The sequence below is a fragment of the Zalophus californianus genome, chromosome 4 (assembly GCF_009762305.2).
Source record: "Zalophus californianus isolate mZalCal1 chromosome 4, mZalCal1.pri.v2, whole genome shotgun sequence".
NCBI classification, from domain to species: Eukaryota; Metazoa; Chordata; class Mammalia; order Carnivora; family Otariidae; genus Zalophus; species Zalophus californianus.
In genome coordinates, this window is record NC_045598.1 from 119,767,189 (window position 1) to 119,791,210 (window position 24,022).

General features: G+C 39.8%; 1 protein-coding gene across 5 annotated transcripts in view; it reads right to left on the bottom strand.

Moving 5' to 3' along the window:
• Positions 1-24,022, bottom strand: part of TOX (thymocyte selection associated high mobility group box) — a 299,411-nt gene that overhangs the window by 172,551 nt on the left and 102,838 nt on the right. Inside the window, exon 1 of one of the 5 annotated variants that reach the window (XM_027576512.2) lies at positions 253-297. The exons of the other annotated variants lie outside the window; for them this stretch is intronic. Coding sequence (XP_027432313.1) covers positions 253-261 — 9 coding nt within the window. The 5' untranslated portion in view covers positions 262-297. Of the gene's footprint in view, positions 1-252; positions 298-24,022 lie in introns of those variants that run through there. 5 annotated transcript variants of the gene reach the window in all.

Here is a 24,022-nt window from a genome sequence, read left to right on the forward strand (position 1 = left end):
TGCCTAAGGCAGAAATAGGGTATAGTTAAATGACCTTAGAAAATCCCTAATTCTTGCCCTCAAGGTTATGACACAGAGTGTTCAAGCAGCAAGCGACTCAGCCCCTTCACCAGTGTTCCCAACGCCCGTGTCACCTGAGGATCAGAGCAAGTGGGGGCACTTGCAGGCATCTCAGGGCCACGAAGGAGCGGGAGCCAATCGTCACATGCCACCAAGACCGGGAGGAAGTCAGTTCTTTCCTCACTGGCTCACCAGACTCATGGGGCTCCTGGGTGGCTCAGATGGTTAAGCGTCTGCCTTCGACTCAGGTCATGATCCCAAGGTCCTCGGATGGAGTCCCGTATTGGGCTTCCTGCTTCTCCCTCTCCCTCTACTGTTCTCCCTGCTTGTGCTCTCTCTCTCTCTGTCAAATAAATAAATAAAATCTTAAGAAAAAAAAAATAAAGCCATAGAAAATACAAACTCTCTTTAGCTACGTCTAATGGATGGTGTTATAAAGTCCCCTTCTCGGCATAAACTGATGCCTCCTAAGAGACCAAGTGGATACTAAGATGCTGGGTATCCATGAGGGAAGGAACAGCCTTCTGCGCAATGATGTGCCCAGTATCTGCATATATATATATATATATATATATATATATATATATATATATATTCACAGCTTTACACATTTTGCCTCCAGTGTTTTGTTCCCATTAACTATGAGCTAAATGTCTGCTTGAGTAATTGTTTCTCCTTTGGTGTTAACAAAAGAACATATGCTATTTCACTTGCATCTCATTAAGCTCTTCAAATATTAGAGTTGTAGGAGACTTGGTATTTCTACGGAAAAAAATTAGCTGTATTAGGCAATGTGTTCGTCTCTACAATGCTCCGACCCCCTCCCCCATCTCGGGGCGTTCCATTCCAAGACCCCCAGCAGATGCCTGAAACCACAGATAGTGCCCAACCCTATACATACTATGTTTTTCCTATACAGACATGCTATGATGAAATTTAATTTACAAATTAGGCACAGGAGGGGCACCTGGATGGCTTAGTCGTTAAGCGTCTACCTTCGGCTCAGGTCATGGTCCCAGGGTCCTGGGATCGAGCCCCACATCGGGCTCCCTGCTCAGTGGGAAGCCTGCTTCACGCTCTCCCACTCCCCCTTGCTGGTGTTCCCTCTCTCGCTGTCTCTGTCTCTGTCAAAAAATAAATAAAATCTTTAAAATAACTAAATAAATAACTGAGGCACAGGAAGAGGCTAACAACAATAAGTAATAATAAAATAGAACAACTATAATAACACGCTGTAATGAAAATTATGTGAATGTGGTCTCCTTCTCTCTCTCAAAGTATCTTACTGTCCTGTACCTACCCTCTTCTTGCAGTTATACTGGGAGATGACAGAACGCCCACGCCATGACAGGAAGTGACGTGAGTGACATAGGCATTGTGATGTAGTGTTAGGCCAGATTCACCTTCTGATGACGGGACAGAAGGAGTAACTGTTGAAAGTGAAACTGTGGATAAGCGGGACTGCTGTCATGTAAAGTATTTTCAAATGGAATGTTCCTTGCCTACTCATTCTTTTGAACTCAGGAGGGTGCAAAGCATATCATGGCTGGTGGGCTCCTAACCAAAGCTTGAACTCAGGACACCATCCCCTTTGACTCTAGCCCACGAAGACAGGGTTGACCCACAGGAGCTTGATCCACACCTCATGACAACCACACTGGCTTGATCCAAAATTGTGCTCAGACATAGGATGGGCAGATCAGATTTGCTGCTGAGCCACCCAATGCCCTGAGCTATGTCCCAGCAATGGCAGAGCTTTACTGGGGGAGAGGATGGGGTCCACAGTGCCCACAGTTCTAACTTAACAAGTCCTCATGCCATTTTTACTGTGCTCCACGGTCCAAGCTCTTTGAGATACTACCTCTTTTAATTATTATCTCCATTTTTCAGATGGGGAAACGGAGGCACGGAGCAAGGAAAAGAACTGGCCTATGATCACATAGCTAGCAAGCAAAAGAGCTGGGATGTAAACTCAGACAGGGTTTGCATCTAGAGTCCATGCTTCTAACCACACCGTGGTGGTGGACTTGAGGTCCTGCTGTCCTTCTGAAACTTGGTTTTTCAATTCCTAGATTCCATGAAATAGTCCAGTATCCTACTAAATTTTCCTTTTTGATTAAACTACTCAGAAATGGTTTCTCTCACTTGAAAGCAAAATAAACTTAGGTAGAGGAGGAAGCACTCTTCTCTTTTTCTCTTGCCATTTCCTCTACAAACCTCTTTTGGAGGATAGCGGAGTCACTGTCAGTTTCCAGGGTCAATGCCACAATTCTGTGACGCAGAAGTAATGTGGAAGAGCAGAGATCGGATGGAGGGCTGGGACAAGGGAGCTCTGTAGGAGAAGGAGGCATGCATGTGCTGGTTGCCAATCGTCGAAGCTAGGCCTTTTCACAGCTCCCTTGTCGAAAGCATCTCTGTCCGGATCAACAGGTGTGCGTGTGAATGGGCACAGTGAGGCTGGTGCTCACCTGCCCGGGCACTCAGGCATCCTCCCATCTTCTGCCCATCCCCTCCAAAGTGTGGACCAAAGTTAAGCTGAATGCGTCCCTTAGCGATATCCATTAGAAAAGGTACTATTTTTTTTTTTCTTTTTTAGCTCCTCATAGACAGATGGTGTGCCGGAGGCTTTCATTTTGTTTTAATCTAACATTTACTGAGCACTTCTAAAATTGAGGATTTTTCAAAGTGCTTCACCTGTATTATTTTTTAGAAGCTTCACAAGAATCAGAGGAAATTGTACCTGAGGGAAACTGAGGCAGAAAGGAAGTGTGCGGTAAGACTGGCTCAGGTGAGTGGAGTCCCAAAGCTGACATCATCACACTACCGGTGGGGTGAGAAAACATTACTGTGCTGTCCCATACCACGATGGCTAGAGACAACCACGAAAATGTGTTGACAAAGATAAATTTTGATTTTGATAAAAAATGGTTTGTAATCACGCCACCCAAATCATCCTATTTAATGAAGCCGAAGAGAATTGTTCATTTAGGAAAATTAAACATTGGCCTTCAAGCTAGAAAAGAGAGTGCATCACGCTCTTCTTGAGGCTTTAGAGGAAGTCCAATTTTCCAAAGAGACAGTACTATTTAGGAAAACCCAACAATGCCTATAGAAACCCAAAATGTATATAGTAGATTAATTAAAATGAAAAAGTACAGTAAGTTGTGGGGGCGGGGCAGATTGCTAGTCAGGATATTATCTTGATGGCTTCTCAGGACCTGGTCAATTTCTGTCCTCAGCACTCTTTTTGGACCATCAATATCTAGTTTAAAAGTATATCTTTGGGTCAGAAGCACTAATTCTTGTGCTGGCCTTGTGCTCATCGGAATAGTCAAGTATCAGGAAAGCCAAGCACTAACATGCAGGGGAGTCACCTCTAGGTTATAGCTGTCCAAAATAAATAAAATAAAAATAAAAAAGGTATCTCTTGTCCTTAAGAAGTGTATCTTCTCCAAGAGGCCTTTCCTCTCTGCGCTGGTAACATGAAACATAAACGAGATTTGTGACTTCAAATATTGTTCCAAGGCACCTGCTAGACGATCATCAGACCTGCTCTGAATGTCCTTGTTGTATGAGTTTTATCTCCAGCAGCGAATTCATCTCCAAAAAGCCCCGTAACACACTGATGTTCCCAACACACGCTTGTGGAGAAAGTGTATCTTGGGGCCGTAAGGAGGGTTAATGCTCTTTCAGACTGTGATCAGTGGGAGCGGCATGATGTACAAGGATCTCCCCTCCCCGCGCTGTCAAGCAGCCCCAGAGTACCGATGCGCGGATCTCAGCGTCCGCAGGAGAGAGACGCCAGAGCCCTCGTTATGCTAGTTGTACCTGGCAGGCCGTGCTGGGTCTGCACAGAGATAAAATGAGAAGTCCCCGGGCAACCGCAGGCTATCTGTCTCTGCCGCACGTGCTCCTGGCTGTACCTTTGTAGTTTATGTAAAAATAGTTGTTTTCCGAAATGGAATGAAAGCAAGGCGAGCGGTAGCAAGCAGAGGCTGCAACCGAGAAAGAAGTTAAAGCAGAGGCCCAAAAAGAATTCCGATGACTGAGTTGCTTCAGGGTTGACTGACAGCCCCGGAGGCAGCCACATCAGTTTTTCCTTTCTGTCTTGGGCAGTCAATGTATGCGAATGTTCTCTACGGGTAGACTGTCTCAGCGTTTTCAAAAAAAAAAAAAAAAAAGGAAATACCAGAATAGGGTGCAGATATTTCTCTTCCTTGTATTGGCACAGGAGGTCTGTCTGTTTCAGCAGGATACAGACTGTTCCTCTCCAGATCATCCAGAATGCATTTTTGCTTTGAAAATCCCGTACACAATTGAGGTGCCCAACACTATTTTTTGCTTTAGGTAGTAAACTCCTTTCTCCTGCATGGATTCATGGCCACATTTAGACTCTGTCATCTTCTGAACATAATGAAGAATCTTTGCCATTAGCCTTCTAGAAAAAATAGTGGTCACTTCCTTTCACAAAAGAAAACATTCACACTCCAATGGATCATACTTATCAGTGTTACAAAGGACTCTTTGCTAAGCAAAAGCCGCGTTTTAAGAATTAGGCTTTACTCCACTTTTTTTTTTTTGAAGCCAAGTAAATGTGATTCTCGTCACTGTGAAACTAGCTCAACACCTTTCACCTCAATTTTCTGCTTTACTTACAAATTAAAGTTTGAAGATGAAAGCAAGAGAAATGTAAAGAAATTGTCTTTCTGTATCTGGGACTGTGTTTATTTGTTAACTTTATTGTTGCATATGTAAGATATTTTCCTTTGGTAAGATTCCAGCAATGGAAATCAGAATACGCACTCTTCAGACACCTCAGGAAAAAAGAAGCGAGAAAACAGGGAGAGCAGGAGAATGTGCGACCCTCATCAGCAAAGTTTCCGTGATCAGTGGGCTCAGCGTGGCACCTCTGTTCTGTAGGTGGCAGATAACTCGGGGTGCAAGCCCACGACAGACAGCAGGAACTTAGCCAACGGCCTGGAACCTGGGCGAGGAAGAGTCACCTCTCTTGCTCTAGAGGCTGAAGGAACAGCGAAGGCCTTCCTACAAGGAAGACACCAGGATTTCTATATATGAGAGGTCTAGGGTCATTGCCTTAAAGCTTCATAGCAAATATACTGTTTTAATTGGTATAGATTTCATTCACAGGAGAGAGGGGTACATAGCCTAGGGATGTTTATGGCTTATAGCATCTTCAAGAAGCCCACGGACTTTAATGAATATTAATGAAGTTCCACCAGGAATGGCAGAAGGAGGAACCTGTCAAGTAATCACAGGATGTTCCAAAGCCCAGGCTGGGAATCACTGAGACAGATGGGAAAGTATCTTACTCATCCACAGGTGCAGGAACTCAAAACTGCCCATGGACAGATAATGAATGCATAGAAGACAAGTTGAGGCCAGAGTTTCTTCTGAGAGGAAATGAAAATACTTCGGTGATAACAGCCAAGGACAAGACCAAGATGGGGTGCTGGGGCTGACCGAGCATTTCATTTCAGTCATGCCACTCCATGTTCAAGCCTCTAGAGAGGGTTAAGGGCAGGGAGGGACGGCTAGCCTGAATCTCTTCCTCTAAATCTAACATCACAGTCCTTTACTCTTGAGTCATTAATTTTGTCCTTTTGTATAATTTGCATCCTCAGCATACTTGCAAAAGTCCCTCTGGGAAATTCTAGGATCTTCTGTGGGAAATTCTAGGATCTTCTGTGATGACCTAAGCATCTTACCACATTTTAGAATAGAGATCAGCTTTCCCCACTTAGCTGTGTGACCAGGTGCCATGCTAGTATAATAACATATGGTCAAAGTATAGACTTTATGAAGTGTTCTACCTAAGGAAAACATTTCCCAAAATAGAACACAGCCTATTGGAGCCTAGATCCACAGTATTTATCATGGATTTCTAGAGACTTGAGCCAAGTCTAAAACAGCCAGAAAGCAAGACAGTGGATAACAGGAAATGACCTTCCTTCTTTTACAGTCCTTCCATGAAGATCCATGTGAACTTAGAAATTTTTTCAGTAATGCAGAGACTTTAGTATAGAGAAATCTGTGTTTCTGGTGGAAGCTCAATTGAGGTATACGGCAGTGCCCAAGAGGAGAAGGACTCCGAGAAATAACCACTTTGTGTTGTCATGAGTGTGTGTTCAGCTGAATCCGTTCAAATCTGCATAATGATGGAATGACTAGAACACACACACACATACCCACCACACGCACTTCCATTAAGGAAAAAAAGATCAGTAAAATCATAGATCTATATTTAGACTATAGCTTTCCAAAAAAAAAAAAAAACAAAAACAAGTTGGGTTATTGTTACTGTTGTTTTTAGAAAAACAAAACAAAACAAAACTAAATCCCCAGTTATCTTAGGAACTCTGGTCCCTCTAGTAGAAAAGTCCTACTGTCTGGAATGCTGAATTTTTTTCTGGCATGACTGCTAATTCCCTACCCTCTCAGTACAACCCAGGGAAGTAGTTCTGTGGTAGGACTGGGTTACAGAGCTAGAGGGTGCATGGAAAAGCAAGGCCATCCAACTTCAAATATATACTCAATCAAACAAAAGTGCTAAATGCCTCCTAGTCTTCCAGAGATGACCTGAAACCCAGTCGTTGGACTCTTCCCCTATCGATCTGGCTTTCATTTCCAAACAGGTAACCAAATCACTGGAGGGGAAGCCAACCTGGCCAAGGGTGGGGTGCAACCCGCTGCCCTGAAGCCTACAAGACTGACAGTTCCTTCTTGCTCTCAGTCAAATCTTCTCATGGTGCCTCCCCTCTTCTGTGTCCCTCTCCCTTCCACGTGCTTACATCTTTGTGTCCATCACGTCACAGATTATTTATACAACTGTTTGTCCTCCTAGATTACGAATGAGCTCCTCGGTGGCACAGAACACACCTTTATTTATATAGACCCAACTTAATAAACAAAGCTTATTTAAATTTTGAAATCTTTCGTCACTAATATCACCATCAATATCATCTGCCACTAACTTTATTTCAATTCATTTGAGGAATAATTGCTACAATAGTGGAGATACATCTCTAAGAGTATAGCATTTATTACAAAACCCAGTTTATCCCCTAATGTGATTTTCTTGGTATTTCATAAACTAAATAGCAACAAGTAGCTCCTTCCTAATAGTGAGGCTAGGGACTTATTCTCCAAAGACAAAATTTCAATTTCAATTTCCCAAAGACAAAATGAGTTTTCTGAATTTCTGCTTATGAGTCCCAAATTTCTTCCGAGTCTCCTCTTAAGAGAGTGAACTGTCAACGCTCAAACTACAGTGCTCTAAAAAGCAAAATAAAGTTTGCAAAAAATATATAATCATCTTGTTTCATTTTAATGTCACAATGAATATTACTTATTACTTATATCAAGTTGAGCCAATACATAGCATACACAGGTACAGTTTATCAAGATCTCTCCACTCCCGTGGATAACACACATGACTGGAAAATGTATGATTTGAACAATAAAGCTAGAAATACACTCAAAAGTGACTACCACCAAAATAGAAAAATAAATGTGTTCTTTTTATGTTGTAAAAATATGGTGAATTGGAGGAAAGAGATTAGACCCATCTCTTCCTATGCTGGTCATCTTTTCCATCATGAAAAATATACTTTAGCACTTTGTACCTCAGTGATGTACTTGCTTGAATGAATCCTTACCAACAGGTAAAATATCATTTCGATTACTCTGTGCCATTTCAAAACTGAGGTGACTCACTCAGTAATGAGACAGAGTAAAAAGCAGTTGTTTTTAGTGGGTTTTTCCTGGGGCTGGGAATCATTTTAATTTACTTGTCCCAGATGCCACGTTTCATCTAGTTGGTATTCTCTCCATCACTAAGCCTGTTCTCCCCTTACTCAATAAATATGGAAATCTATTCCTCGTCCAGTTTGAACATTGTAATTTTTATAGCAGTTTTACTCTTTCTGACAAGCATATTTCCACTCTCCTTTCAGTCCTGGAGAATATGAAGAAATGCCCTCTTCCCTGAAAATGCTTTGCATGTGTAAAACATATTTCTGGGTTCAGATTTTCTACGTGTATTGTTTAATTAGTCTTTACAACAAAGGCCTCACAACGTTCTCCCATGTTAGGAAGCTAAGCCAAGATGGAGAGTGTGAGAGACTGCGGCAGGTCTGGGGGTGGGGGGCAGGGACCAAGTCCAATGTCAAAGGGTCTTCCTTCCCAGGCCAAAGGGTCTCATTTCTGAGAAGCGTCAGGCCGCCAGCTCAGAATCATCAAGGAATCATACACAGATGAGATTATAACCATCATGCCTCTCTTTTAAGACCTTTCTGGAAAGAGGTGGGTTATAACAAAGAAGCAAATAAGAGACCGAATAACTTAAAAATGAAGGAAAAATAAATTAGGTCAATGCCCTTTTCCTAGAACCTGAATTGACTGCTTTGTGTCCTTTAACACTAGATAGTCTCCTCCTCCTGTATCTTGATATTTTTTATTCTTTTTGTACCAAATGGTATGAGTGAGTGTACTTGAGAAAAACATGACATGGAAAGATATTTATTGCTCTAGGCAAATCACAGCTACGTTTGTCCTCATTAGAAAACTATTCTTTGTTTAATAAAAACAACAATAATGATGAAATAGTCATACCAACTCCTTTTGAAAAGGCCATGATAGTTGCATTTCAGTGGAGGTGTTTGGATTTGCTGGAATTAGCTGAGGGTTTAGCCAGTCATGCAATCCCCATGCCTATCTACGGTCAGTAACCCCATTTCAGCCTCGGACACGTGGAGACCTGCCCCTGGAACTCTCTTTCAGACTCGCCCAGCTGTGGTGGTTGATTTTCTACCGAAATATTTTTAGAAACGCACCACTCTGTGAAACACACATCTTCAGAGAAGTAACCAGAACCAGACTGACTGACCCCTCTCAGTCAGCACACTCTGAAAGAGGCCTTATAAAAATACAAAAGTAAGACTATCTCCAATGCAAAACAAGCCCAAAGGAGACACGGCCTTGCCCCCAAACCGTCACAGGCAGAAATCTGAAAGCGGCAGGAGTCCATGAAAAAAGGTAGGTACTCACAAGCAGATGTGATGAAAACTGTAACAAGAGGGAATTTGGAGAGCTGCTTTGAAAGTTATTGTTGAGTTGAAAGCAGCTTAGAGACGAGGTAGAAACAAGCAAGACTGCACCCAGGCTGGAGACCAGTGGATTAAGACATGAACCAACAGCTCTGTTGAACAACCTTTGGACCCAATGTAAGTGCATTTGTGCCTGGGGACTAGTACTTTGAGGAGTCTTTTCCTTCTGAAGATTTGTGCTAGGCCTCAAGGCCTCAGAGTCACAGATTCCTGTCCCATCCAACTGGAACAACTGTATTCATCAGCCTGCCAAGTGCTGAAGGATGTCAGGGTCAATGAGTTAGTCATTCCTCTGTTCCACTTAAGTATTGTGTTTGCAGATCAGTGTTTGACAAAATTTTACCAAGTATGGAATGTCTTCAAAATAAAGGTTCAGAGCCACAGGCGACAGATCATCAAAGTCATATTTTACTGGTAATTTCTTACTTTTGACCCTGCATCAAGTACACACTTTAAATATACATATTATTTATAATAGTATTGTAAATTGGAAATTGCTTAGTCCTAGGCCATTAGTATTATATAAATGCTCAGACTACAGTATCAGATATAATATTTTGGTCCGATTAATAGCAGATAATCAGTGGTGAGTAGATACAAAATAATTTAATATGAGCAAGAAGATTAGCCTTGACTCAATTAAAATATACGGTGAGGTTTGAAAAAATCTTTTAGTTATTAATCAGCAGCCTAAAAGATGTATCTGGTCCCCAAACAATAATTAGGAACATATAATCAAAATTCTCTGCCTACAAAGATTCTGTTAACTGAATAACAAATTCACAGAGGTTTTCCATTTTGCATATGAAAGTCCAAAAGCTGAACTTGATGGCAAACAGCAGGGTAGTCTGAGTGCAAAAGAATAAGGTGAGTGTCGTAAATCCTCTGAATCCTTCTAACAGAACACACTCCAAAATTGCCAGTTACTAATTCATTTTATTAATTCAGTTCAATCTGTTGCTTCCTAGAGCTACCAAATGTTTTCTTTGGCATCATGTTTATAATCAAAATGTTTGCTTTAAAATTAAAACATTTGTTTTGGTGACATGAATTTCCTAGAGTAGCTGAACCTTCCCAGTAGCTGAAACAAAACAAAGTACAAACTGTTACAGAGAATTTCTCATTTCTGCAGCCTCTACTGGTGACCAGACCAGCATCGAGGAGAACAAAATATTTTCGCTTTTGAGATCAGAGACATGACTGAACATAACTAATCTAAAGACAATACAACTGACCGGTTTATTAAAAATGAACTTGATGGGGGTGCCTGGATGACTCAGTCAGTTAAGCGTGCTGCTCTTGATTTTGGCCCAGGTCATGATCTCAGGGTCTGGAGATCGAGACCCATGATCTCAGGGTCCGGGGATGGAGTCCGGACATGAGCCTCATTTTGGGCTCTGTGCTGGGTGTGGAGCCTGCTTAAGATTCTCTCTCTTTCCCTGTCCCTCTGCCCATAGCCCCCTCTCTAATAATAATAATAATAATAATAATAATATAAAGAATTTAAAAAAAAATAAACATGATGAAGAAATCCAAACACAAAAGAAAGATGAATTCTTTGATCTTTGAAACATCAGTAAATAATTTCAGGAAGAGATAAGAAGTTAAAGCACTATGATCAGAGAAAGGAAGTGAAGGCCCTGAATGGCACAGCATGTCAAAGAGAAGAAAGGAAAGAAACTAAGAGGTAAAGTCAACAAAATTTCTGAAAACTAAAAAACAGGAGTAGAAAGGGTTGTCAAGACTACTGTGGGAATTCTGTAGGCCCTGAAGGGAAAGAAAAAAACAGTGTGGAATGTGGGGTCTGTGACCGCCTAGGACATACTCTGATATCAATTATTAAATGAACATGTTGAGGTTTGATCACTTTGAGGTAAGAATGCTGGTAGAGAGGACACGTCCGGATGAGACAGACTCATGAGAGTCTACAGCAGGACTAGTCCTGTCTACCTGTGACAAACCCAGACAGAGCAAGTGCGTAGGGGGATGGCACCACAAACACAATGGCCTGATGATAATATTTTTTTAGAAAGAGGTGTGTGGAGCTACTGAGTCAGAATCACATTGTGACCCTGGGGGGATTTCTAAAGAAAATTAGATTTATTAACTTGAATGAGTTTCTATCATGTCATGTCTAGCAGACCTGGCCAAGCCATTTTGTGTGATTAAGAGAAGAACTTACATAAGAGCCACGGGAAGGACTAGATTTGGCTTTGAAATCCAAATTGAAAACTTAGAATAATGTACAAGCATTTTTTTCTTTGGAATTCTGCAATCTCAGAAATCAAGACTGGATGAGCAAGGGAAATTAGGAATCTGGATATATATATATGTATATATATATATGTATATAGGTTTCACTCACACACACACACACACACACACACACACACACACAACTCGGTACCCTTTTAAAATATGTCTTTACAGGAGGAAGAATCTGATCTAAAAAGATCTACCATATACAGGGTAAAAGAGCAGGAAATCCTTTGGAGGAAATGAAAAGAATGGATGTGTATATTCAGTTCTTACAGATAATAGCCGAGGGGGTTATAAAATAAAGCTAAATCAAAATGATTGGCAGCAAGGGAGAAGTGATATTAAAGAGAAAGTGATAAGAAAGGAAAATCATGTCTATGGTGATACACTCTAGAAATAATAAAGTAATTATAGGGAAGACACTAGGGGAATACCCACTATGTACAAAGGAGGTGCTAGAGGCTACACGAATATTATTTAAAGTTCATTGGGAAAAAATGAGCTGGATGCTATAGAAAAATGCAATTAGATATTGTACTATCCCCTGGATCTATAACTGAGCCAAAGTTTTTCATTATAAATATCTTTTAGATCAACCCAAGAGCAGCAGAATTTTTTTTGTTTAGACATAATCAGTTCATTAGAAATCTTTTCATTCCACTCCTGGTCTGTACATTTGATTCAAATGATTTAGCATTGTTACTTCGTCAGTAACTTGCCCTAGATCAGGACTGCCTTGACTCTTTGTATAGCTGTTTACAGCAACTGAGAGTTTAAAAAGTCTATAATGTTTGACATTTGTGTAGCAATATCACATCAGTAATCAGAAACGCGCACACACACACTCATTACCGAGATCAAAACTCCACTACAACAGCAATTTTCTTTTTGTCACATATCACGATTCTCACTGTAAAAAATTCAGGACACTGAAGCAAATACTGAAATAATTCAAGAAATTACATTCAAACCATGCAATTCAATTATGAAATTTAAAAGTGCTTTCTTCATTTGGGTGTGTCTTTCTATCTTCCCACTAATCAAACTAGATTTTCTAAAATAGAGGATATGGACCGGTAGTAAAATTATGATAGCAAGCTTGGCACAATTGCTAGTGACTACAGTCTCGGCCACAATAGCAATCTCTAGAACAGTCTCCAAGCAGAAGTGAATTGGCCAAACATCTGCGGGAACTAAGATCCCTCTTGATCTGCCTCAATCTATTCATCTCCAGTATGACATAAAGGACTTTCCTGGGTTCCTTGTGTTTAGCCTGACTTTCAAGGTTACCGCCTTTCAAATGTCGCCTAGGATGATCATACATCAAAGAAACAGTAAGAGCTGCCTGACAGGTGTTTCTGTCCTTTCTCTCCTAATTCTATACTAAGAGTTTTCTTGACTTAAGTAATGCTAAGTAGTTGTGATTCAATCTCCCTCACTTCTACCTAACACATACCTCCACCCCCACCCTAAAAACCAGCAATCATGATGGAAAAGAGACTCCAGCCAACTCACTGCAATCAATCATCAGTTTTGATGACACTTGAATTGACAGGACTGAGCAAAATTGAGAACATGGCATTCTGTGCCTTACTCGGTTATGTGAGCATACAAGGATGCAAATCAGTTGCAGCTGTGAGTTTTAGTGACGGACCTGGATTTCAAGATAAAAATAAGGACCTGTAGAGATAGGGATCCATTAATAGAACAAAACAAAACAAAGATTAAAAAAGTACTATTTTTTGAATAACTTAGGTCTACTTATTTTGACATTTTTATCATTATTCAAAAAGTAAGGAATAGCTAAAAGGTCAATCAGATAAATGATATATGTGGCACTGTTTGTTGCAACCCCCCCCCCCACACACACACATGTACGTGCGTATGTGCGCACATAAACTTAATCAAAAGAGACCAGGAAAAATAAATGATGTAATACTCATAGTAGAATTATCATGTCTTATGAATAAGTGGGCTATGGAAACTTTCCTTTTGTCAATGAAACTACCTATTCATTGTCAAGGAGCACCTTGACAACAGTACAATTTACAAAACTGATATATATTATTTAAAAACACAGGCACAATGAGGGGCGCCTGGGTGGCTCAGTCAGTGGAGTGTCTGCCTTCGGCTCAGGTCATGATCTCAGGGTCCTGGGATCGAGCCCCGCATCGGGCTCCCTGCTCAGTAGGGAGTCTGCTTCTCCCTCTCCTACCTCCACTGCTCATGCTCTCTCTTGCTATCTCTCTCTCTCTCTCAAATAAATAAATAAAATCTTTAAAAAAAAATAAAAACACAGGCACATAATAAAATGCAACTCTTGATATTTTAAAATGTCTTCTAACCATTTAATATCTCTATGATATTACCAGTTGAATGAGAATTATAGTGCCTTTTTGTTTGTTTGTTTTAGGAGTACAAAGACAGTAAATGGACAAAAAGATCTTAAATAGTCTGTCTTACCAGGAATAAATCAGTCATTAACGTTGAGCAATTTTGTGGCAGAATGAATACACTACAATCGAGTCAACTAAAGCCATTTCTTGATGTTCTTGAGTTGTTGAAAATGGTGTCCCAATTGAACAGAAAGGGATACACAGATGTCTAGAAATGCTGACCAGGAAAATTCCATTTCCTCACATTTGAGCCAGTGTTTCATTGTGTTTTCAAATTTTTAACTTGAAAGTTTGGAGCTAATCACTAAATTTTTATAAAACTGACCTTTGGTTTTATCTTCTCCTAAGAATAAACGGCTTTGATTCATTTTAAATAAATAAAAATCAAACCAACCTTCAAAATATTTTTACACACTTATACATTTTCATAAAAATAGTTACAATTAGTTATTAGCTAACAGAAATTATTATTTCAATATTTTTAAAAAATAACTTGCATGACGATTGTTTTCAATGCCTTTTTTCCTATATTTGGTTACTATATTTTTGGTTACTATATTTATTGGTTACTATATTTGTTATAAGTAATATTCATTGAAATGTTACTATATTTGGTTACTATATTTATTTATAAGTTATATTCACTGAAATGTTTTCTGTTCCAGATCTAATTGAAGAAGAAAATTGTGCTACCGTGACTTGTTCGCTACAAAGTTCCTTCTACCCTACTTTAGCCTCACCTGCGCTTGGCCTATTCCCAAAGATCTAGTAGCAAAGGGATTGTAATGAGTAACAAAGAAGAGGAAGTTTACAGTCTTTAGTGAAGTTCAGAATTCATGATGATTATGGAAAAGTACCACACAAGCTTTTTTGTCAACAGTGAAAAGCAGAAAAAAGATAGAAAAAAAAAATGAATGAATAAAATGCTCGGGTTTTCGGATGTTAAATGATTGAAACAGTTTCTATTTAAATGCAAATTTGACTTTTTAAAAGATGGGACTACCAGTAACTGCACCCTAAATGGTAAAATGAAAATCAATTTGAAATATGGGATGAATAAAGTATATGTGGACTTTCTGGGAATAATTTTTTATTATGAAAACCCTGATGCATTTTCCTTTGCTCAATCCATCTTAGACTTTGGACAGCTATGTCTGGGATGAAATGCAAACATTTTTTAATTTGTTTAAGCACAAACACGGTCACCTCACTAGAAGCTTCCTTGTTCATTCAAGTCAGAATTCGCCAAATAACGATCAACAATATGATGTATGTAAAATACAAGACCCAAAGTAAGAGTTTAACTGCAGCATTATAATGACCAATAGTCACTATATGTTTTTTATGATGTTGAGGAAATCACTTTTAAGAAATGGAAATCACTACATTCTATTGATTCAAGAACAGAATCTTCAGACATAAGTCAGCAAAGCTGACACTTTCAAATACATAAAATGTGACATCTGCTCTTACAAATGCACTATACAGGCTGTAAATCATCAAAGAGAAAAACAGTTCAATGTCATTTCAGCCACCGTAAGCTATGGTTTACAACTGAGAGATAAAAATAGCCACACTGTCTCTGTGACATCTAAACCACTTTTCTATTGCAGAAGTCCATGTTCTAATTTATCTTTGTGGTTGAATAACACACAATCAATTGTGAGCAACTAGTGTAGTTTGATTCCAGTCAACTGCAATTTTCAATAGCTTTATCTTCCCCCACGGAGGTGACTTTCAGTAATATCCCCAACACACTATCTCAATTTTTTGTGGTTGCTTAAGTATGCCCCGCTTTTAGCCATAATTCTAAGGGCTAACATATGGCACTAATCCACACATGAAACTTACAGTCTAAGTGGAGACGTTAACACTTGGATGCCTTGTAATAAAGACCCGCTTTCTACTGAAAAAAAAAAAAAAAAAGCAGCTTTTATAAGACTTAAAATATGACCAGTAAGAGTCTGATCTCTGTTTGAGATTCCCGGTCCCGCCTCTTTTTAACTGTGAAAATTCAAGCAAATTATTTCACCTCTGTGGGAACTCATCTGAAAAACAGGGCAAGATAAAAATTCCTATCTTTCAGGGGCAGTTTTAGAGATTAAGGGAGATAACATAAGTACTTTAATATAGTGCTTGACATATGCTCTACAGGACATAGTAAATAGTGACTATTATTGTTATTAATGTTGGGTTACTTTTTATTGACATCGTGGTATAATAAAACAGAACACTTTTTTTGTGGCCATCATAAATAGTGATGCTGGTTCACTTATTCCAACCCCCAAAGAAATCGAACATAGTAGCTTACACCTGGAACATGTGTGATTATGTTTTTATTTCATTTTGCAAATAATGCTAATATTTAAATATTTTTAGAAATCTATCTCGTGTTATCTTAAAATATCACTATCGTAAGTGGTTTTTAAAAATTCTACAATCAAAACGATTGCAGCAAGTACTATCATTTGGTTTCAACATATGGGATAGAGCTAAAAGGAAGGTGATACTTTCTATAAACTAATAACAATCGCCGGCAAAGGAGATCCTCTACATAGTAATAAGGATTTTATCACATTTTTGCGTTTGTTAAATATAACATATTAACAACTTGAAAGACTAAGAATTATCACAATAAAATATAACTAGTTTTCCAGTAGAATTTGCTACATAAGCAGCCATTAATCACCAGATTTCTATCCTCTCTCTCTCTCTCTTTTTTGTCTAATGAAAGTGAAACGAGGCAGGACCTGCTAATCGACTTGGTTTCTGGAATGACAGACTTGTTCATTGACAGTCTTCTTGGAAATGAAACACAGTGTCTTTTATTTTTCTTCACGGGACTGCAGTGAAGCTCAAAGCCCAATCTCCTGGTATCCACCAGCCCCTTGGCTGATGTTGAAAGAGAACGGCTGTCCTGGGTGGATTTAATGCTATTAGATTAGCAGTTCTGATGCATTTTCTCTCCGAAATCTTTTTATTAGTAAAGCAGCACACCCCAGGGTCTTTACTTGTCAGACCATTAGAGGCACAGCCTTTGGCTGCTCTCCATGCCTCAGTTTGCCAAATGCGTGTACACTTCTTGTCTCAAGTCTTCCCTGTAATATGCTCTTGCTTATGGAGACATTTTGCATGGATTCTGGATCTTCTAATGTTCAAACAAGCACAGCAACGCAATTCACTTTTTGGCAGGAAACAAATGTGCTCTGAACGTTCACGGTTTAGATTCACTGGGTCCGTGCTGCTTTTATTTAGTGCAAGAAAAGAGTGTATGTAGAACTTCTAAGCCTCTAGTCTTTGCCCACACATGTGAGATCCTTGAGGAAGGACAAAAGGAATCGTTTTAGAAAAAGTGGAACGCTATTTCCCTAGTTCACTGTGTCCTCTTATTTGCTTTTAAAGGGATCCTGTGCCCTGATGTCTTTACCTCCCTCTTTAGAGAAGGAAGTGCCATGCTATTGTGGTGGATGTTTTTATTGGAAGAAGGAAGGGGGAATAGGGAAGAAAACAAGTTGTCATTAGGTATATGCTTACATCGTTCTCATCTGAGCCCTCTAATTCTATCCTCATTGCCAAGGACAGCTAGATTACAAGCTTATCAAGGACAGGTGTCAGTTCTTTTCTATACTTCGTATTTCTGCCAAAGGGCCTAATGTGTATTTCACCCTCTGGCAACATCCATTAAATACTGACTTAAGGCCATATTGACTTAAAGCCAGCAACCTTCCTTTAAGCATAATATTTAACTTTGGCCCTAGGTACACTGCACAGTCAAAAACCCACGTATGCATTTTGACTCCTCCAAAACTGAATTACTAACAGCCTACTGTTGACTGGGAGCCTTACTTTAAAAAAAAAAAAAAATTTATTTACTTGAGAGAGCACGAGAGAGAGAGAGAGAGAGAGAGAGAGAGAGAGAGAGAGAATGAGTGGAGGGAGGGGCAGAGGGAGAGGGAGCTGAGCAGGGAGCCTGATGCGGGGCTCGATCCCAGGACCCTGGAATCATGACCTGAGCCAAAGGCAGACACTAAACCGACTGAGCCACCCTGGCGCCCCCTGTGGAAGCCTTCCTGATAATAAACAAGTCGATGAACACATACGTTGTACGTCATATGTATTATATACTCTATTCTTATAATAAAGTAAGCTAGAGAAAAGAAAATGTCATTAAGAAGATCATAAGGAACAGAAAGCACACTTGCAGTAGTGTTTATTAATTTACTGAAAAAACTCTGTGTATAAGTGGACCTGCACAGTTCAACCTCTTGTTGTTCAAGGCTCACCTTACTAAATTTAAATAGCTGACTGTAATAAGTTAACCAAAATTTATGATGAGTGAGATCTTTTTGTCTATCAAAGAACCAAACAATAACTTTTGGATAAAAGAAAACTCATTTAAACGCAGGTATTTTAGTTATGTCTTCTAATGCTTAAGCTCTAGTTCTTCCAAGAAGACTCCTTTTTAACTCTAGAATGCATAAATTCTTTCTTTTCTTAACTTCCCTTAGGAGCAATGGTGACTATAGGCTTGGGCTTAGTACACACTTGATGATGGATTGAATCCTGTTGAAACTGGGCAGCAAGGAACGACACGGATGAACTAGAGGGTATTATGCTGAGCGAATGGACAATTATCATAAGATCTCACTCATATGTGGAATTTAAGAAACAAACCAGGATCGTAGGGGAAGGGAGGGAAAAATAAAACAAGACGAAATCAGAGAGGGAGACAAACCATAAGAGACTCTTTTTTTTTTTTAAGATTTTATTTATTTATTTGAGAGAGAGAATGAGAGAGAGCATGAGAGGGAAGAGGATCAGAGGGAGAAGGAGACTCCCCGCCGAGCAGGGAGCCCGATGTGGGACTCGATCCCGGGACTCCAGGATCATGACCTGAGCCGAAGGCAGTCGCTTAACCAACTGAGCCACCCAGACGCCCCAGGGGACTCTTAATCATAGGAAACAAACTGAGGGTTGCTAGAGGGGAGGAGAGTGGGGGATGGGGTAACTAGGTGATGGGCATTAAGGAGGGCATGTGATGTAATGAGCACTGGGTGTTATATAAGACTGATGAATCACCAAACTCTTCCTCTGAAATTAATAATACATGTTATGTTAATTAATTGAATTTAAATTTAAAAAAATTTAAAAAAAAAAGAAATTGGGCAGCAAAATCCCGACACATGGAGGTTAAGAGAAGCTACAAAGAAGTCCCTCAGCCTCCCACCCTGGGCCCGACAATAGTGCATTTGCATTCTCTCCGTGCCCACAAACCAAACCACTATTTCTTAGGTGTTCTCAGAGCTGTCGGTAATCTCCACTGCTCTGCTGGAAAGTATGGAGTTGTAATTTGTTTTCAATTATGTAACCTTTTTTAAATTATACTCTGTCATTTGACACAGTTCTATGAAATTCTTCTTTCTTGAAAATTAATTTAACCTACTGGGAATATGTCTCAAACTGGCAGGGAAAAAAGAGAAACGGCACTTAAAAACATTGGGGTGAGAACTTTTCCGAAGAAGGCAATATGGGTAAGTTTATGAAGTGCACGGGGGCTGTCAGGTAGTTACTAGAGTTTAAAAACAGTACATCCAAAAGTGTAAACCAAGGACCTATGTTCAGAGAAAATCTGAAGGGGTCTGAAATGTTCACTTAGGGATAGAGATCAATGAACTAAATCTGAGTGAAGATATCTGATTGATGTAACTTGTTTACTACCAAACTACTTCAGAAGGAAGGAAATCTATTGTTCAATAAACAAAGGAACCTCCTCCAATTCTTTCTGAAATATGGTGGGGTAATGTCAAAAAACAAATACGTAAATAAATAAAAGTTGTGTTGGTATTTTCTGGCAAACTTGATTAATCATTCTGTCCATGAAATTATATCACATGCTGATGTTATTTAAATATTTTCTAAAGATATTAAAGTACGTGGATGATAGCAAAGCTGACATATGGGATAATCCACTTGGGGCAAGTTTGTCTAAGAAGCTGGAAGGTTCTCTGCTATGGCACTGATAATCTAATACGGAAAAGATTTTTTTCTTAAAGATACCCCAGTTGCTTTCAAATTTAGCATGCACTTCCATGCACTGATCTATATCACCTGTTTCGTATCCAGTAAATTTAAATTTGAACTCATGGTTTTTGAACTTTCAAAATAGAGAAAGTATTCGGGTGCCTGGGTGGCTCAGTCATTAAACGTTTGCCTTCGGCTCAGGTCATGATCCCAGGGTCCTGGGATCGAGCCCCACATCGGGCTCCCTGCTCAGCAGGAAGTCTGCTTCTCCCTCTCCCCCTCCCCCTGCTTGTGTTCCCTCTCTCGCTGTCTCTCTCTCTCTCTGTTGAAAAATAAATAAATTAAAAAAAAAATAGAGAAAGTATTCTACATAGTTGTTTTGTTTTGTTTTGTTGTTTTTGAAGTAGGCTCCACGCCCAGCATGGAGCCCAAAGCGGGGCTCAAACTCAGGACCATGAGACCAAGACCTGAGCCAAGATTAAGAGTCCGACGCTCAACCAACTGAGCCACCCAGGCGCCCCTCTACATCATTTTTTTTTAATGTTTATAGATTAAAATTATTTCTCGTTACTCCTATCGGTTTCTTCTGTCAAATGAAAACAACTTTAATTGGAATGATTTCCATTTTCCTCGGGTCAATTGGTAAAAGACTAGTTAAATTACCTGTTCATTTGTTTGGATGAGAGAACTATGTTATACCCAGATTTACAAGGTATCTTAATTATCCACATTTATAGGCTAATGTGGTAGAAGGAAATATCTTAAAGAAATTGTACAGGTTTAAATTGCTGCCTGTGTGACAAGATTATTAATGGATAAATGGATAAATAAGAAACAGTGGGAGTCCCATTGAATGTACCTATCTTTTAATAAAGGAAAAAAAAAACACCCCTGTGCTCACTGAAATCACGTCCTATCGGAGAGGCTGCAGAGCTGCATGCCTGTTCTTATCTGCCAGGCCACCCTACACCTTGAAACGACAGACAGTTCATGGGGCAGCCCACCTCTCCATTGCTACTTCTTTGCCTGAAGGCGGATCCTTCTATACAGAAACTCATTTCCCCCTAAGTGTTATTGCTCGAGAATTACATGAAATTTAATGGCCAGTCATAAGTCCTACAGAGTTCAATGGGAATGACACATTCCCAGAAGTCTCTCCATGTGGTGTCTCCCTCAGTTGCAACAAAATTTCTCATGGTGGCTGTCTTGTGACATTTTCCCCTGAAAAATTCATTGGCAAATCACACTGTCAGGCTATAAAGATGGCCTCAAATATGGCCATCAGAAAGTTAATTTCTTAACAGATTTTGGCACATTACAAATATCCAGTTAGCTTGGTCTAAAGCTATAAATACTGCTCCTTCTTAGGGAGCATGAAGGGAGGAGTGGGGCCAGGAAGACTTCAGTAGATCTTACGCTACAGGTCTTTCTTTTGGGCTTAAATTGTGTTTAGTTTTCCTTCCTTCCCTCCCTCCAGCGTCTCCATCGTTCCTTCGTTCGTTCCTTCCTTCCTCCTTCCCTCCTCCTTCCTTTCTTTATGTATTCTTTCCTGCCTTCTTTTCCTCCTTTTTTTCTGTCTTAATGCATATAAGCCATCCCCATCTCCCATCTTGTACACTGAGGGCTCCTTTCTCTCTTTTCCTTGCCACACCCTTTCTCTCTTCCACATTCTACCTTTTTCCTTCTCTTTCCTTCTCCTTGAGGTAGAGGATTTCTTTTAGATCCCTTCATTTCCCACTACAAGCTCGGGACACTATTTCAGAGTAATCAAATAAATGTGAGCGATTCCTAGTTTTGCACCTTCTGCTGCCACTTAATCTCACCTGGCGAAGTGCCCCAGCAAAGGGAGATCTGAAACAAGCAGGAAATATGCAAATGAAAAATGTACTTAAAGATCTGACCAGCTGTAAGTAATTTGTAATACAGATTTGGAATAAACACCTAAGGAGACTAGGATGTCTTCTTTAAATCTGGAGGGTTTGTTTGAATTAGAAGATCGAGGGACTAGAGAGTTTCTATCAGAATTACACTCTTGACTTTAAAAATGACCCTCCAAGTTCATGTTTAAGAAACAAAAAATCTGGGTTCACTTTTGAGTTCTTTCACTTAAGTAGTTATGAAATTTGGGGCTGGTGACTCAAAATTTGGAAGCCCGAGTTTTCTCATGAATAAAATAAGGATGCAAAGAGTACTTAATGAGAAGATTACTGCAAATATTAAATGAAACAGTGCAAATAAAATGCTTAGTAAGTTGCTTTACACTTGGAAAGCAGGTCACAAATATGTTAGCAATTACTATGACCATTATTATTACTATGTTTCAGAAAGACCACCATGGCAGAATTAAAAAACTGCAAAAGGTACTGAAGTATTTTACGTGGGAGCTGCTGAGAATATTAAAACATTGCATTATAATTTTAAGAATGAAGAGGCCAACCAAAATTGAAATGTAAAATCTGCAACGGGTTTATCTACGGCTACCTCTTTGACTGCCATAATCATGCTGGATTCCACCACAGTGCAATGGGTTTTGATGGGATTGTGATCCCAGCTGTATCACCTGATAGCTGTATGAGATTATGAAAGCCATTTAACCTTTCTGAATCTCAGTCCTCACAGCCCTCTTCAACGAAACGGGGATAATAGCACCTACCACATAGCGTTACTGTGAAGATCAACTATAATAATGAGCCAAGTGCTATTATCCCCATTCGCTGCATGAAGGGAACACAAGTCTATTTCCCCTACAGTCACAACTCCTGTTAAAAACAAATCAGAGTTCAGTGAAAAAACCAGCAGGGTTTTTGACAAAAGATCATTGTGCATGTTCCCTCCATTGGCCTCCCTGATAAAGTCCAAGGGGCTGGTAGGTATCTGTGCCCATTTGCATATTGCATAGCTGAATCGCAATCATAACCGTCATGAGAGTAAACAAATGGTGTTTCTTTCACCGTTGCCTTCTGGAATGGAAAAAAAAAAAAAAGCAGCCAGTCTTCTGGGGGAAAGAAGTTTGCCCGGATAAAGGAAGAACTCATGGAAAAACCATGAAGCTAATTTCAGATATATTGTATTTTAGATGCCTTTTCACTTGACTCATAGAACATGTCAGGATTGACAATTACACATAATGTATCTAAAGAACATAAAGATACAGGTGGTGACTGGACATTATTTAACAAAAGCCAAGGTAACAAAGAGACCAAGGATTAGCCTGCCACCAATGTGATTTCAATCCATCAAAAACTCTTTCTCTTGGAGGAAAATCCTATTTATTTCTATTCTATCTTCTAAGCACAATAAGCGGCTTTACTGTGTGGAAGAATCCCTGCTGCCCACCCCCCTCAAAGCAGCCCCACCCAAGAAAGTTGGCTGAAAACCCCCTTAACTCACCAGCAGACACTACCCACCACCCCAGGCTCTCTAACTGAAAAGCTCTGGGAAGGGAGAAGAGAAGGATCTTTTTGTTTCAATAGAAGTATAGTTGACTTCAGGTATACAACATACTGACTCCACAAGTCTATACCACAAGTGTACCTACCATCTGAAGAGCGAAGGATTTTTGTGTGTTCATTTCTACGATAGCCTAGCTCTCTGGATCTGGCAGTGTGGGCTGGCAAAATTCAGCAAATCCTCTCTCATGTCCTGAAATCTCCTAACCAAGATCTGTATTTGTCCATCGTCTCTCTCTCTCTCTCTCTCTTTTTTTTTTTTTTACAAACTAGATTAACCTGGGCTGTGGGGGAAGGAGCTCAGTCACGAGTTGTCTAAAACTTTGATCAAGGTATTTAACGTTTCCCTTCTTCCTATTAGTTTCTGAATGGATAAGATGAAAATAGTAATAGTAATGAGAATAATACCACCTGTCTTTGGGTTTCCATGAATATGAAGTGAGATGATATATACAAGCTTTGATTCTGATTCTCGTACACAATAGTAACCCAAACATTGGAGCTTCTCCCCTGCCACCTCTGCTTGTGGGGCCTACGTCACCTGCTTGCATTGCTTGCTAATCGCCATTGGACATGGGACCCTGATAACCACTCTGTAAAAGAGCCACTCCATACAGGAACACATCCTCTGCACAAGGTGAGGACACACATACTACCGGGAGGAATTCATTAAAGGTCAAGGTGAGGCTTGACACACTCATTGCAGGGGGAA